Here is a 16,622-nt window from a genome sequence, read left to right as displayed (position 1 = left end):
AACCATTGCTGACACAATAAACTGCACCATGCAAATAAGGAACACCAATTTATGTTAAGTACCAGTACTTACCCAAGGAGACAAGGACTTAAGGGTGACACTATGTTTTGTAAAATGAATACTTCTTGTAAATATCAACTAAGTATGCATACACAAGTAAAACTCAGAAGTCAATGAGCTTAACCAGAGATGTCAACATAATATCAACCATCTTAGTATCTTACAAATTGCATGTTCACTATCCATGTTTTGAATCATTATACTCAAATACTGAAGCAGTGGCCCCTCAATTTTCGAATCTTGACTAATCTTAAGTATGCGAACAAAGTCCGCCAGCACTTGTCGTTCCATGAAACACCTAAATATTTACAATCAGTCACAATTATAAAAACCACGTCCAAAAAACAACACCAACTGAAGAAGAAAGAATGAAATTTCTACCACAGATTCATACTCAAAAATTTGAGGATCTTGTCTATAACCATAAGTCACAATCTCCACAACAGATTGCAACAAATCCACCACAAGCTCCTACAAGAAATAGCATGCATAAGTGCATCGCGGTTTTCTCAAGCAAAAGAAGACGCACACACAAATTGATGCATGTTACCCTGTTATTCTGGTCCACAACTTTGATTTTCTGCAGTTCGTTGATTACATATCTGTAACCGCATCAACGACATTAAAATCCATCAGCACCGAAAAATAATTCACTGTATTATTTTAAAAAGTTCACACTCTAAAGACAAGAACAACCTCAACATGCATTCTATAAATTCAATTCGTCACCAAAATTTACGAATAGTTAAGTTAATTATGAAAAATTGCAACAAAATCTCACACCGATCCCTAACAAGGCAAACTCGAATGAAGCAATGACGGAAATTTGATTATACACTTACTGGACAAGAACAACCACAACATGCATCATAGAAATTCAATTTGTCACAAAAATTTACGTTAATTAAGTTAATTACAAAAGTGAAATCTCACAACGAAACCTAACGAGGCAAATTCGGACGAAGCAATGGCGGGAAAAAAAATCGATTCATCAATCACTTACTGGAAGTGTTGAAAAGAGAAGCGATCGATGGATCGCCAGAGAGAGCGCAACATGGTGGCGACGGTGTGAGGGAATGAATGAGAATGAAGAGAGTGATGAGGTGTCGTTGTTGAATGCGAAGGTTGAAGAGCTTGTGGAAGAAGAAACGGTGTTGGTTTTTCGCATTGTATAATGAAAAGAAGAAAAAAAATGGCGTAATTGACAGTGGGTTTTGGTTTGTCTGGTTGGTAGTGAGTTGCAGTAACCACCCAACAACCTTTCAACAAGTCAGTATCCAAATATGACTAAATCAACCATGCAGAGATGCGTCTTTTGCAACACAGAAAAGAGTGTAAAATTAGTGTCACTGGCCATGCCCGAGTTTGGAACATGGAACTGGAAAGAGGATTTATAGCTTCCTAACTACTTCGAGATTCTGGAAAAAAAAATATTTCTAAAATATTTTTGTTTTTTTATAAAATTATATCTAAAATTTGAACTATTATATATGTTCTTCTTTCTCTTTGATGGGTTAAATGTTGCAAAGTTAAATTCAGAAGCTAACAGATTTTTAAACATATATCTTTCTTTTATTCATATTTTTATTTATTAGAATTTATTGAAAACTTAAGAGACAGATTTATTAATAAAATTTGTTAAACTGTATTTTCAATAAATTTTAACTGATAATAAAAAAACATATTTAAATGAATATGTTTGTTTTAGGTAGTTTAAAAGAATATGTTAAAAGTGTATTATTAATATTTCTTTCAAATTATATCTTGAACTTTAAAATAAATATATAAAATAAAGTTTCACTTTAATAACAAAGTCATTATTGAAGCTTTCCTAGACAATGCAACTCAATTAATAACGAAAAAGGGAGGGTGATGTCATTTAATGACAGGCAAAGCATGCATTCTTCTATAGTTTTCCACTGGGAGATGTAAGCTATGTCTAGTTAAATTAAGAAAATGTTTTTCTCTTTGATTTTAATTGTAATTTTAGATATATGTATATTAAATGGTAAACAAGTAAGTAAATTATCTCTTTCAACAACAAAAAAGTAAGTAAAGCATTATGATAATTATTCTTACTACTGACTAAGCAACTATTTTGGTCTTTGCCTGAGATTTAGGTTCGGTTATAACCGAACCTATGTGTAACATGACTATGCCTTAAGGAGTGGACATGTGTCATGTCTCCCCTCCAAACCATCTCAAACCTCCATTTTCATGTATCATGGTCATTCACCAAACCCTTTCTACTCCAACGGTCTCACCATCTTTGTCATCGGCATCGTCAACTTCATTGGCATCCATTGCTCCCTCACCCTGAAAAACACAATGATGGCATGTTGGCTTAGAGTTGCAAAAGTTCATCTTCCTTTCCCAAAACAACAAGTGGGTTGTGTTTGGCCCACAACATGATCCGCTTCAATTTACCAATACCCATGACGAAATCAAGCAAGGTCATGTTTTGATCGTCTGGAAGTGAGGAGCAAAACCCCTCAATCAATTTCAGATTTCATTGAAATATAAAAAAATATGGGTGTTCTTCATTTTTCTTCTTTTGCTATTGGGTAGCTAGATCTCAATTGGATTATTGTTAGATTTTTTATTTGGCTTTGTAGTTGGTTGGTGTCAGACCCTAATTTCGTCTAGGGACTATCATTCGCCAACATTTTGATTCTTGTTAGCCGAATTGAGCTGTTCGATACCAGTCGTGCAAGACGAAAGATTATTCAACGTTTCGGTAAAGAATGCATAAAATACCCAAAAAAGGAGGGCAAAAGGGTCATTTTAAAGCTTTTTCTAACCCCTGGCTCACCCAGGCAAGCCAGCCCCCAAATAGCTTAGGGGTGAAGTAATCAGATCACTTGGCAGAGCAAGGTTACTTCAGGTTAATGCCTGGGCGAGCTGCAGATCAACCAAGTCCCCTCATTTCCTATAAATAAGCATAAGGAGGGTTGAAGAAAGGGTTCAGCTTTCAAACATTGAAAGATTTCACTGAATTTTGAAGAGAATGAGAAGAAAAATGAGGTCGAGACGCTACCGAATTGCAACCGTAATCGACTTCTACATCGTTCTTCGCTCGGTGTTCTTCGTTCGTCATTCGATTAGTATTTCTTTTACGCATTTGGATACAATCTATGCACCCTTAGAGGTCCTATTTGTTGCTTTGTACATCTTCATCTCATTCTTCTATCATCAGTAATCCCTTTTCTTCTTGTAAAGTGAGTTTTGACTGATCATTTACATCTCAAATCGTCTTTTAATGAGATTCAAAGTAAATAAGTGAAACCATAATGAAATCAACATGAATTGAGTTTTTATCCACAAAAGTCGCTTGAATCCATTCAAGGTCCAACGCCTTAACGGTCTCTTTTATTTTTTTTGGTTGAAATGAACCTTTTAAAAATTTAAAATCAACTCAACACACAACTTTTTTTCGCTTGTAAAAAACTATGTAGGTCTGAGTTCCTCATCGCACTTGAGGATTTGTAGGAGCAAGGGCAACACTCTTGTCGACCCCAAAAAGTAAAAACGTAAAAAAGGGAAAATAAATAAATAAATATTGAAGCCATGATTTTGCACACTAGATTAAAGGTTGTCATCCCTTGTGACGGACGCGTGGGGTGCTAATACCTTCCCCGCACGTAAACAACTCTCGAACCCTTATTCTTAAAATTCACAAACCCTTTTTTGGTTTTTCTAACATTTTTCTCGAATAAACGTTGGTGGCGACTCCCGCGCGTTTTCCTTTTTGGAAGACGCCCTCCCGCTGAAGGGTAGATTGCGATAATCGGGTTGGCTGGTTGCTAGTTCTTTTTTATATGATGATGAGTTGTCAAGGAAATGATAACCCATACTTATCGTTTTGCATCTCTTCGTGAGTTGGGCATTTGATCAAACAAGTGGTAGGTGGTGGGTGTGTTTGTTTTTCAAGTGATATTGGGTTCATCCTTTGGACGAAATTCTAAAATCATATTCAAAAGACAATTGTTATCACATGTTGTGTGGTTGTTTTTTCCTTGTGTGTGAAGAGGAGTTGCACTTGGGTATTTTAGTAGTAAATTTTGATGAGAGAAAGAGGTTTTCTTGCATTTTTTTATTTTTTCTACAATTTGTGGTGGTATCGAATCCACAGATCAATTAACAAGTTTAGACTAAATGAATTCCAAACCAAACAGTACATATCTGTCAGCAGCGAACTGATTGGCAACTTTGACGATGTGATACCCTCATTTTTGCTATGAGATGGAGAATGGGGGAATCATAGAGACAAGGAGTTGCACGAACAAAAGGAAAATGGAAGCAAACAGTTGGAAGAAATTAGGGGAACGTATCCACGATTTTCTTTTCAAGATTTCTAGAGGATTTCAAGGCATCAGATTTATGGGGAACCTTTCGACAGTAGGGAAAAAAATATGTGATTTGGTGATTGTGGAGAGAAGAAATAGATGGGATCACATGTTTGGCTTTCTAAGATTTAAAGGTGTGGAAAATGCTTTGAAATTGGAAAGGCAACTGGAACAAATTGTTATTCGTAATGTTAAGATGCATGTGAATCTCCAAGAGTACAAAAGGAGGAAATATGATGATTTGGGATTCTATATGAAGGGGAAGCAGTACGGAGGTGCATATGAAGGACCACAACAAAGAAGTGATGAACAAGGAGAACAAAAAGAAGTAGGTGACTAATCATGTTTCAAGCATCGATACAAGCAAAACCAAGAGCAATCAAAATGCATCTCTAAGGGAAAAACCACCAAAGTGTGGTCTTGGACAAAGGGGACAACAACACACTTAGAGATGAAAGTCAAGGGAACCAATAGAAGCAACAATGAAGGGCATGGGTGGAAACAAATAAAAGATACTTAGCAAGGTTAGAGGGTTGTTGGGTGGGGAAGTTAAAGGACATTACTATGTTTGACAATTGAAGACGTATGCTTATTAGGAGGTAATAGGGAGATGATATGGTTCTTGTTGGGGGTGTAGATGATGGTATGAGGGAAAAGATTAATAAAGGCAAAATTCATGGAATTTGGTCTTTGTTTCTATCATTGGAAAAAAGGAATCCCACCATAGTTCCAGGGAATAGAATGGCATGGATCATATGCATGGGTATCCCATTAATGGTGTGAACCAGGGATTACATGAATATGTTGTTGTGTGGTACTACCATGGTGGTGAAGATAGTGGAGGAAACAGAGGATATAAGTGATAACTGTGAAATTTGAGTTAATTTGGTAGTCAATTTTGGCTAAGAATGATTGTAATTTCTTTACTTTATTATTGTTTTTAATGAAATAATAAAGAAATTAATATCTTTGTAGTTTTTTATTAGCAGAATTTAAAAGAAGAAAATTTCAAGTGCTTTGAAGGAAAATTGATGCAAAAATTTGAAGAAAAAGTTGAAGATTGGGACAGCTCGCTTAGCACACAAGACAGGCCCAGCGCAGCTCCTCGCTTAGCATGAAGATGGCCCACGAAGAAGCCCAAAGGCGCACTTAGCGCGAAGTCGCGTGGAAATTAAGCTACCTTAGGCCTATAAAGAGAGTAGGAAGCAAAGGAGAAATACACACTGGGATACCAACCCCTAGACCACCCTAGTGACTCAGAGCTCTCTAATGAATACATCATAAGCCTAAGCATCTTTAATAGGGGAAACCCTCTATCTATGTTCATTATCCCCTTCTCCTCCTCTATCTATTCCTCTTCTTTTATCCACATCAGCCCCTAAACTGTAAAGCCTCTCATGACAATGAGATGCTAAACCCCCTTAGTTAGGGCCTAGCAGGCCTAAGAAGCCAAAAGATGTATTGTATGCTTCATATCTATCAATGCAAATAGGTGTTTTCTTTCCTATTATTCTTTCTTATTTTAATTTCATGTATCATTCATCCTTGCATCATCTTTAAGGGTTAGGCGCTCGAAAGAGGGTAATCCTTAGTATAAATACAAGGAAGGTCTTATATGCATCAGTTTTAGGGATTAGTCGCTCGAAAGAGGATAATTTCTAATAGAACTCAAAGGAAAGGGTATCTTAATAAAATCATTTCTAGACATTTGTTTTTGATGAACCATATGCCATAAACTACCCAATGGTGTTGATCCGCATGCAACATCAGACATTAAAATCACCACCCTCCTCCTCTTGAGAAAGACATCCTCTCCCTTTGTATTGCCTACTTTATAGGACACATAACCAGAAAATTCATGATATATGCATGCCAACAGGTTTCAATTATTGTCTAGCTCTATTGCATCACAGATCTAACATTGAAGGACCAATCATACATAAAATAATGAAATCCTTTCAACTATGTCGTATTCCATTTCCACGACCTCCTAATAATCTCCAACATGTTTTCCATGCATAAATTACCCTTACTAAAAACTATGTCATTTCTCTATAACTAGATTGTACAGATCACTACAAGCTAGACATTAGACCACATCAACCTTGCATCCCTTCCTACACCTAATCTGACATTTTGAATCCTCACTATGTCCCAAAATCAATATGTGTTTAAGGTTGGTTAATGTTGGAACTTTGGACAATGCAATCCTCCATCTGAAAGCTAAATTCATGGAAGGTGCTTTAAGACACTATAATTGTTTGCAAGATTGAGATATGTGGAACTCTTTTCCTCCCTGCAATAGTTCATATGTCATCTTCACAGTATACATATCTAAATCCTCCTAACACCAAGAATCATTCTCATCCCTAATTAACCTCACTAAATCTAATGAATTGAGAAAACCATTTATTAAATGATTTTCCTATATAAATAGATTTCTTTTCCAATGTAAATCCCACTTCCACTCCCTATTACCCACCTACCAACTTCATTTATACAACAATTTGATTGTGTTGATATCGAAAGCAATCTGCTGAATTTAATTCCAATTTCCTCTTCCCTGGCCATACATCTTTCCAAAAGAGTGTGTCTCCTCCATTGCCAACCTTTTGCTTCAAAGCTTTCCAAAACCAATCTTGTCGGTGATCTTTTTATCACACCTCATGCACATCTTCCTAGCATGATGGTGTTGATGGATTATGCATAAAATCCACCCCCAGACCAGTTTTCTCTTTTAAAATTCTAACCCATATAGAATCATGTTCATTAATAAACCTCCACATCCAATTTGCTAAAAAAACTTTAATAAAACTTTTAAGGTCTTTAATTCCCAAGCCACCACACTCATTTGAACAACAAATTTAGTGCCAACTTACCCAACATAATTTTTTCTCATCCTTTTTTACCCCCCACAAAACCCCCTTTATAGCTTAGCAATTTCATTAATGACCTCTGTAGGCACTTTATGAAGTGAAAAACAAAACATAGGCATTGATGATAACACCAACTTAATGAGACACACTCTACCACCAAAGGATAAAAGCTTATGTTTCCAAGAGGCAAGTTTCCTTGAGATTTTCTCCACCCCTGGTTTCCAAGTATCCACTCTTCTAAAATTGGCCCCCACAAGGATGCCTAGATATACAAAGGGAACTTTCATCAACTAACAATTTAGAATGGAAGAAAATTTATGCATGATTTCCTTCTTGACTCATACTTCTGCCAGCTTGCTTTTATGGAAATTCACCTTTAGACTCGCCATCAGTTCAAAGCTTATGAGGATAGCTTTCCAAGTGAAAACATTGTTGACCTTTGGTTGTCCAAAAAGTAGCACATCACCTGCAAATGGTAAGGAGGAAATTTGTAGTGCCACATCATCCACCCCACAACCCATCAGTATTCCTTTTGACACTGCATTTCTCACTAGGTCAACAAGACCTTCTGCCACTAAAAGGAACAAGAACGGTGCTAGTGGATTGCTTGCCTTAAACCCCCTTTGATTTTCAAACTCTTAGGTTGGAATCCCATTAACTAGAAATGAAATAGTCGAAGACTCAACACAACCTTTCGTACAGGTTATCCACTTGTAACAAAAGTCACATCTCTTCAACATGTAGTATAAGAAAGACCATTTGACAGAGTCATATATTTTCTCGAAGTCTACCTTAAAAATGATGCACTCTTTCCTCTTCACTTTTACCTTCCAAATTACCTCATTTGCTATAACCACCCCCATCCAACATATCCCCCCAACCCCACCCCAAAAAAAGTTGATTGTGACTTATGAACCACCTTATGCAACACTCTCTTCAGTCTATTAGACAAGACTTTTGCCACTACCTTGTATAGAAAACTAACAAGCTAGGGATATAGGTCTATAATCATTCAAACCAATAGGACTCTCAATCTTAGGAATATGTGCCAAAATAGTTGCATTGGAGCCTCTAGGCAATATTTGGTTTCTATGAAACTCCTTCATCACCTTTAGAATGTCCTCCTTGAGTAATTCCCAGCAAGATCGGATGAAGTGAAAGTTGTAGTCATCAAGACCAGGGAATTTATCACCATCACATTCCCATATTGATTGTCTCATTTCCTCTTCCAAAAATTTAGCCACCAACAAATAGTTATTGTTGTGATCAATAGAAGCAAAGGGGACACCATCAAGTGAAATAGCACTACCCTCTTGCTCTTTGAATTTTGCTTCAAAGAACATCTTCACTTCCTCCTTAACTCTCACTGGTTCCTTTTTCTATCTACCATTTATGTATATCCCCTTCAAAACATGTGTTCTTTTATGCCAATTTACCACCTTGTGAAAAAACTTGGAGTTTTCATCCCCTTCTCTCAACTAACTTACTATGGATTTTTGATACTACAATGACTCATGCCTTCTTGATAGACACCCAAATTCATCTACCATTTTCTTCCTTATATCTTTCTCTTGCTTTGTTATAAGTCTTACCTCATCTTTAGAATCCAAGTCTCTAATCTCCTTAACAACACAACCTTGTTTATTTTTCACATCACCAAACACCTATACATTCCATCTTTAAGCTCTAACTTCAATCTTTTTAGTTTTTTTTCTTGAACACATATGTTGCCCACCCTTCTACCTTGATGTTCTTGAGAGATTGTTGCACAAAAAGTAGAATAGATGGATGAGAGAACTAATAATTGAGGATCCGAAAAGGTTTTGAACCCCAATCATAAACAACATCTTTAACCACCCAAGGACAATACCTTTTGACCTCCAAAGTGCACGATGAGTAGATATTGAGAATAACTAGCGAATTAGATTCATTATTTATTGATCCTCTAAAACCAATGTAACCCATACCTGGAAAAACACCACTCAAATTAAAATAGTTTTTCTTTCATAAACCTAGCAAACCACCTTCTATATTTGTAGCTGAAAAAGTTTTCCATTCCACCAAATGATCACCCTATAAAGCAAAGCATATTGTATATGTCATCTCTTGTTTTTTAGTCTCCTACAACCAGGCCAAAACATGATCTTCTTCTTTAATTAACTTCCTCATCTCCCTCCACATGACACCCCTAGACCTTTAATGTTTAGGCTTAATATCTTCATAAAAAACCACATATATTCCTTCCTCCAATTACTTTTGTAATTTTGTCAATCTCCTTCTTATCTTTGCCCTACATTTCCTTGTAAGTATGTACCACCTTCTACAAGCATCCCTCAATTAGGACCCCGAATACCTCTTGAATGTCATTATGTATCCACTTCACTTTTGTTTTGTTGTTATCCTTTTGTAATGCAACATCACTAGTTGTTCTTCTTACACTCTTGATGATCATTCTTCCCTTTTGCTTCTCAAACATCAGTCTTATTGGTATTTGTAGTTGTTATTTCCCACCCTTCTGATAGAGCATTTGCCTCCTCCTCCTTTTCCATAGTATTCCAAAATAAGGTTCAAGTCTTCCATAAGTTATGATCACCTTACTTCTAATACCTTCTCTTGTTGACATTTTTCTCTTTTCTAAAATTGCATTATTTCGATACTAGACTTTGCCTCTTCCCTCTCCAATTATACTTTGGCTTTTGTCTCCCACCATTGTGATTATGTCAGCTCCCTGAATTGCTTCCTCAAAGCTCTTACCCCCTACTTCCAACCCCACGTCTATTGCAACAAGTTGTAGACCACATTACTCCTTCAACTTAGGCTAGCCCATGTTGTCGTGTCATAGCTTTTTTGTCCCTTTTTCATTGTTGTTAGGAGGATTAGAGTCCAATTGGAGATTCACGCATACCACTGGGCCAGCATGTAGTGAAGGCCCAATAATTTCCAATGACCCTGTGGCCCCACAATTTGCAAACACATTTTTCTTACCCTTCTTTTCTTTCCTAATGGTCTTCTTAACTTTTTCCATTCTACCAGGACAAATATCAAACTGAGTTGACAACATATGTATCTGCTCTTGCGAGAATTTGGAAACATCCAACCCTGTTAGTAATCCATCCCTCTACTTGACCTCCTCATCCCTTATGTCCCCCCCTAACCACTCAAAAAATTGGTAGACTTTTCTCTAGACTTTTCCCTCATTTTTTCACTAAATTGTCTATCCTCCCATAACTTTTTTTCTTCTATTAGTATGTTTCTCCCTTCTAATAACCAACAAAGATCAATAGTCAACATCACCTTTGGTCCCCATCACCATTAATGTATTTTGTTTGTTTACGCACTCTTCTTGAGCTTCCACTAGAATAGTGAACTCCTTGTTACAAGCTAATTCCAACACCATATCTGTTGCTGATAGAGGGTGTCCATATCCCATCATATGTTAAACTTCTTGAGTCATGTGAGTTATTTTCCACCAGGTCCCAACTTTCTCTCGAAAAGGCTTGTGAATATTGATCATTCGCCTCATTCGCATAAAAGCATCTCCTTTCCTCCACCATAGCACCTTCCTCCACCATCCTAATCGAGGTTATTCAACCATTTATGCATATTTTGTCAAGCCATGTTATATACTTACTCAGTGGCACCTTCACAAGAATCTTGGCATATAAGACCCTTGACAATAACTCGGACTCTTTGTCCATCTTTTGAAACTTCCTATAAGATCATACCACTTTGGAAAATGATCTTCATTCCATAGATGCAATGGCAAGCAATAACATCGAAGCCATACTAGTTTTCTGCTCTAGGATACCTCTGGGCTCCAAGGAGAAACATATTTGAACATTGAAGCTAGTCATTCCTCCTCGCCTTCAAAGATATCGTTCAGATTATCCTCCTCCTCCCAGGCTAGCAAGACCATATTTTCCCCTATATAACTCACCTTGATGGTCGAATAACCTTTTGTCATGAAGGTTTCCTGTATATCCATGAAATTTTATGGTTCATAGACTCTTCCCACCATCCATGTCAGTAGCCTACTAGTGTTTGTTTCAGCCACATCAAGCATTATACTCATTCATGACTGTAGGTTCGAGTTCCCTTTTTATACCCATATTCGTTTTGAACCTTTCCTTTTTCACCAACCACTTATGCATATAACACTCTTGGCCTTCTTCTCACAACTCCTTAAAACCCCCTTGCAGTATATCTTTCGTTATTGCCTTTGTGTTCCCACTATTTCTTTTGTCCTGGTCCAACTCCCACCCTATAACTCCTCGTGTACCCTTCACCTCGTTGTTTTTTTTTTCTCTCCCAAATTTTGGGAGATTAACAAAAAGTTTTTTTTGCCTTTGATCTTGATATTATCTAGTTGTAGTCCAAACTACCTCAAGTTGCTGATTCCTAAAAATTGAACAAACCCATATCTTGCACCATTTGAACTTTTCTTTTTCTATATGAAAAGGTCAATTACTCTTCCCCACCTACAGAAAAATGTTCCACATATGTTCTTCCTTGAAATCCTCCGGAAAGCATAGAATATGGGTTCGTCCGATTTTTAGGAAGACATAGAATATGCTTCCACAATGCATGCTCTAGAAACATGTGTATTTACTCCAGAACACGTAATCCATAATGCTAATAGCATTTAATCGAATCCCTATTCAAGAAGCACATTTTATGTCCTCTGGAAAGCCTATTTCAAAACTCGATTTGTGTTCCAGAATGGTCATTCGTAAGCATAATTTGCGCTTTTAGAATACCTATTCTAGAATAATGGTTAAATAAGTTTTTCGCACTAGAACCCAACCCCAGACGAAAAAAGAGACGGAAGGAACTTACCATCCATGGCAATGTGCAAAGGAAGGAGGGCGAACAAGGAGTCGCAGCGTTGTGAAGAGGGTGCAAGGAAAAGGAGGTGGCGCGGGAGAAGGAGCCACCATGAGTGAACCAGATGTCGTCGTGGGAAGGAGAAGAGTTGTCGTGGGAAGGAGGTGTCGTCGTCGCGGGGGTGTTAGGATTTTGAGTTTTTTTGAAGGAGGTGTTAAGGTTGGGAAAGGGATGTGTTATCTCTTTAAGTATTTTTGACTTTTCAAAAGGAAGGTACAGGATACTCGTAGGGATTGTAGGATTCAAAACCCAATAGTTTATTGTTGAACTTGGATATATCAAATATGGATCAGCTTATGCAATAAGGCCTAAAACAAAAAAGGTGTATGAAAAGTTAAGAAGATCATATCAAAACAGAACCAAATTCTCAACACCAATGGAACACGAGAAGAAAAGCTACACACTCACGCGCACATGCTAAAGCAATCAAAGTATTAATCAATGTCTCTTCTCTTTCCGAAGTTGAATTGTATGGGTTCATTTTATCTTATCCGTTTTTTCACATTTGTTTGCTAACCAAACGAAATTAGAAACTACTCCATCATCATTCCTAGGATTCACGGTCATTGTGATTATCATATTGCATAATATATGTGTTTCTATAGTCAACAGCTTATAGCAAATGTAAGGCATGCGCACAATCTCGACAGTCTCTGTTTGTTTGTATGGGAATTAATATCAGCTCTCGTGATTTCCAATGATAAAATATATTATTAAATGCAAGTTATTATAGTATTATTAGTATCTACGTGATTCTCCATTGTTTTAAATTAGAGATTAACAATGAGCCGGACATCAACTATGATGTTATCATAAATTATAAAAAAAAATTGAAATTCAAAGAAAAAAAAAGACATTTTTTTTTAACTGTCGGTATTTGCTACCTGACTTGAATAAACTACACACTAACTAGTTTAACTAACAACATTTATTCATTAAAGCTAGAACAATTCTACGTCTCTCTTGATGGTAAAAAAAAAATTATAGGAGTGACATAAAGAATTATTTAATGAAATATATATTTTTTCAGTTTTCTCTTCTTTTTATCTCATAATTAATTATAAAAAAAATAATTATAGAAATTTATTGTATAAAAATAATTTCTCTTAATTGAACGGCCAAAGAAGGGGATAAGAAAACACACTGTTCAAGACTTACATGTTAAGCAATCCAACCATCTACAAACCCATTTATAGTTAAATATAACTGATGATTTATATTTAGGACGGATTCATCATTTCATGATTTCATCACTCCCACTAGCTAATGTGTAATCCAGTTAAAAAACACAAACTCAAGCACCTTTTGGAACCCACCAACGTACTCTTTAGCCGTATTCAATGACACGTGCAATTCAACCTTCACTATAATTCATCTCATCATTTTCTTTCACAAATTCATATCTTTTTTTTATTGGGTTGAGACTGAAATGATCATCACTATCGTTTCACTTTTAACGTTTTTATCTTTTCTAGAATGTTTTTAATTAGTGCAATTATTTTCTTGAAAGCAAATCAGTGGAACTAATTAAGTTTTCTAGCATATTTTCGTTTTTTTACCAACAAATTAGATCTGAGGCTAACATCCAAACTAAGCGCAACAAACCTAACCCAACTTGTAAGAAACAACTCACAATAAAATAAGTTTAGGCTAAATTATAATTTTTATTCGCAGAGTTTCTTAAATTTATTATTTTCATCTCTTGAATTTTAATTATAATATTTGGTCTTCTTAATCTTATAAATTAATAATTTTGATTCTTCTCATAGATTATTAATAAAAAAATTTGATTAATTAAATTATTAAGTTAATTATAAATTAATCAAAATCATTAATTATTAAAAAATTAAATAAAAATTATTATTTCTAATTTTTCACAATTATGTTTCTCCTCTTTTCTATAAACACCTATTCTATTTTCAGTACCGCATGCGACTCCACCAGCAATACATCACATTTGGGTTAATTTGGGTTAATAGTCTTTTATTAAAGTTTTTTAATGATTAATAATTTGTATTTAATTTATAATTAATTTAATATCTCTAATATTCATAATTATTAATTAATAATCTTAGAGGGACTAAAATCACAAATTTATAGAATTAAGAGTACCAAATATTACAATTAAAAATCAAAAAAACCAAAATCATAAATTGAAAAAATTAAAAAACTAAAATTACAATTTATCCTTAACTTTGATTTATTGGGATTGGCCATATCTTCATTAGGTACTTTCACATCCGTGGACTTCATTCTTCTGTCCAATCTAGTGCAATTACAAGCTTACAACAAATAACAAAGGCAATAAAGTTAAACCTTAAGTGCTAGCAAGGTCTCGGATTCTCATATGGATAAAGCAAACGTAATTAAAAGAAAAGGTGCAATAAAGATAATCGGACAAATTTTGAGGCAGAGATCATTTATTGATAAAAATTGGTAGTACAAACTAATGATCAAATTAACACTAAAATCAAGTGGCAATTTGACTTGCATTACAAGTTGGTGATCATGCACAAGCACAAAATGATATTACTTTTAGCCTACAGGAAACAAAAAAGTGGGGCTGGTTCTTTGAGTGCAAGAGGACAAGCAAAAAAGAAAAACAATGCAAAGGGAAACAACGAATAAAAGATAACCCAATCCTCTCCCTCCCCATCGTTTGAAAGAAAACTTCCGAAATAACAATAAATTAGGAATCGATCCCTTTTGGAATGAAGTCCCCTTTTCTTAACTCGCATGAGAAAGGAAGAAGGAAAGAAGTGATCAAGGAATATAATTTGCACAAAAAATAAATAAAGAACTCTAGGAATCATATTCAAATCATAGATGAAAAAGAAATAAATCTATCATCTGAGTCCTCTCTTGAAAGATCATGTCACCGTAGGGCATGTTTAAAAATTACTTCCATTATTCAAATAATATTCAAACACCCAAGATGATAATCTACACCTAGGTTTTATAATAAGTGATATGATACGAAGAAAAAAAATAGAAATAGCAAAAAATGATAAATGTTAAAAATATAAAGATATTAAATAAGTAAAACCTTATTTTATAGAATTTGTCAAATCTTATTTAAGGTTTTAATACTTTTCTTGTTATGTCAGCATATTTGTACGTAGAATCATATTTTTGAGAGGCCATATAATTAAAATTTCAAATTAGAGAATCCATCATTTTCATTATCAACATATATGTATAGTCCAGCAATGAGCATCCTTACACTACAAAGAAACTTAATATGGTGAAAAGACATCAATATTAGTTACAACAAACTATTAGTATTGATAAATTTTCAATGCCAACAATAAATCTCTTGATCATAATAATGATGATATAACCCTTAATAAGTAGGGGTGGGAATAAGTCAGGTCGGCCTCCAGGGACCTACGACCTGACCTACATAAAGTCTGGTCCGAAATGACCTATTTAATTAAAAGGTTAGACTCAAACTTTTTTAAAAACTTATTAAATTAAATAGATCAGGCTTAGGTTTACTAAAAAGTCTTATAAGCATGATAGGTCGGCCTATATATATATATATTGGATACCAATTTATACTTATATTATTTTTTGGATACAATTAATTATTTTTTTAAACTAGCAGACTTTGATTACACATAATCAAGTAAGACTTTAATTACAATTTAGGTATGAGTCTATCTCTTTATATTCCTCATTATTTTAATTGACTTTCATATTTTTGCTAACGTTTCATTTTCCTTTCCTTTGACTTTCCTATTAAAGATTTAGTGTCAAGAATGTTTTTAAAAAAGCTATCAAGTCAGGCTAGACTTTTAAAAAAGGTCAGATCGAGCCAAAATAAAAGTTTTTGATAAGCTATAGGTCAGACTCAGGTCTCAAAAATTCATCGTAAACTAGACTCAGGCCTTTAAAAGCCTGATTTAGCCTATTCACACCCCTATTAATAAGTTAACTCACAATCCAGATCTTCAACGCATCAAAAAACATAATCACACTACAGTATAAAATATGCTAATTCTCATTGTGGTTACCGTTATCATCATCATAATCCCTATCATCAACATTTGGTTCATCCAGTTCTTTATTAGAATTTCTTTCATCATCATCTAATCCATATATTCATTTACAGCTAGCGGGAAGATTAATTAAGGATCCACTTCCTAGCTTAAGTTCGTTTTGGGAGTCTTGTTTCCAATTATGGTTTTAAGTACTCCAACATTTTAAATATGCTGATTTCTGATCTTGATAAATAGTGGAACCATGAACATTGCAACCAATCTTCTTATGCTTCAATACCGCTTCTTTGCTGAGTAAGATTTTCATGAAAAGCAACCTTTTACAAGAATAACATCCAAAAATATATATAAAACGAAAGTTTGCTCTCATAATTAGAAGAAAGAAAGAAATGTGATATACTAAAAAAATAAATATCTTTTTATACTCTGGCCTTCACACTTTTTGGCAACAACAG

At 34.9% G+C, this 16,622-nt stretch overlaps 1 protein-coding gene across 1 annotated transcript; it reads right to left on the bottom strand.

Moving 5' to 3' along the window:
• Positions 1 to 233: 233 nt before the first annotated feature.
• Positions 234 to 1,454, bottom strand: LOC114372550 (protein TRANSPARENT TESTA 9-like). Its single transcript, XM_028330170.1, has 4 exons — positions 1,064 to 1,454; positions 611 to 662; positions 442 to 531; positions 234 to 358 (listed from the first exon to the last, which is right to left on the bottom strand). The coding sequence occupies exons 1-4, from the start codon at positions 1,114 to 1,116 to the stop codon at positions 311 to 313; spliced, it is 243 nt and encodes an 80-aa protein (XP_028185971.1). The 5' UTR covers positions 1,117 to 1,454; the 3' UTR covers positions 234 to 310.
• Positions 1,455 to 16,622: the final 15,168 nt, after the last annotated feature.

The sequence above is a fragment of the Glycine soja genome, chromosome 10 (genome assembly GCF_004193775.1).
Source record: "Glycine soja cultivar W05 chromosome 10, ASM419377v2, whole genome shotgun sequence".
NCBI lineage: Eukaryota > Viridiplantae > Streptophyta > Magnoliopsida > Fabales > Fabaceae > Glycine > Glycine soja.
The sequence above is the reverse complement of the archived record's forward strand: the minus strand, read 5'-3'. Positions and strand labels throughout refer to the sequence as shown.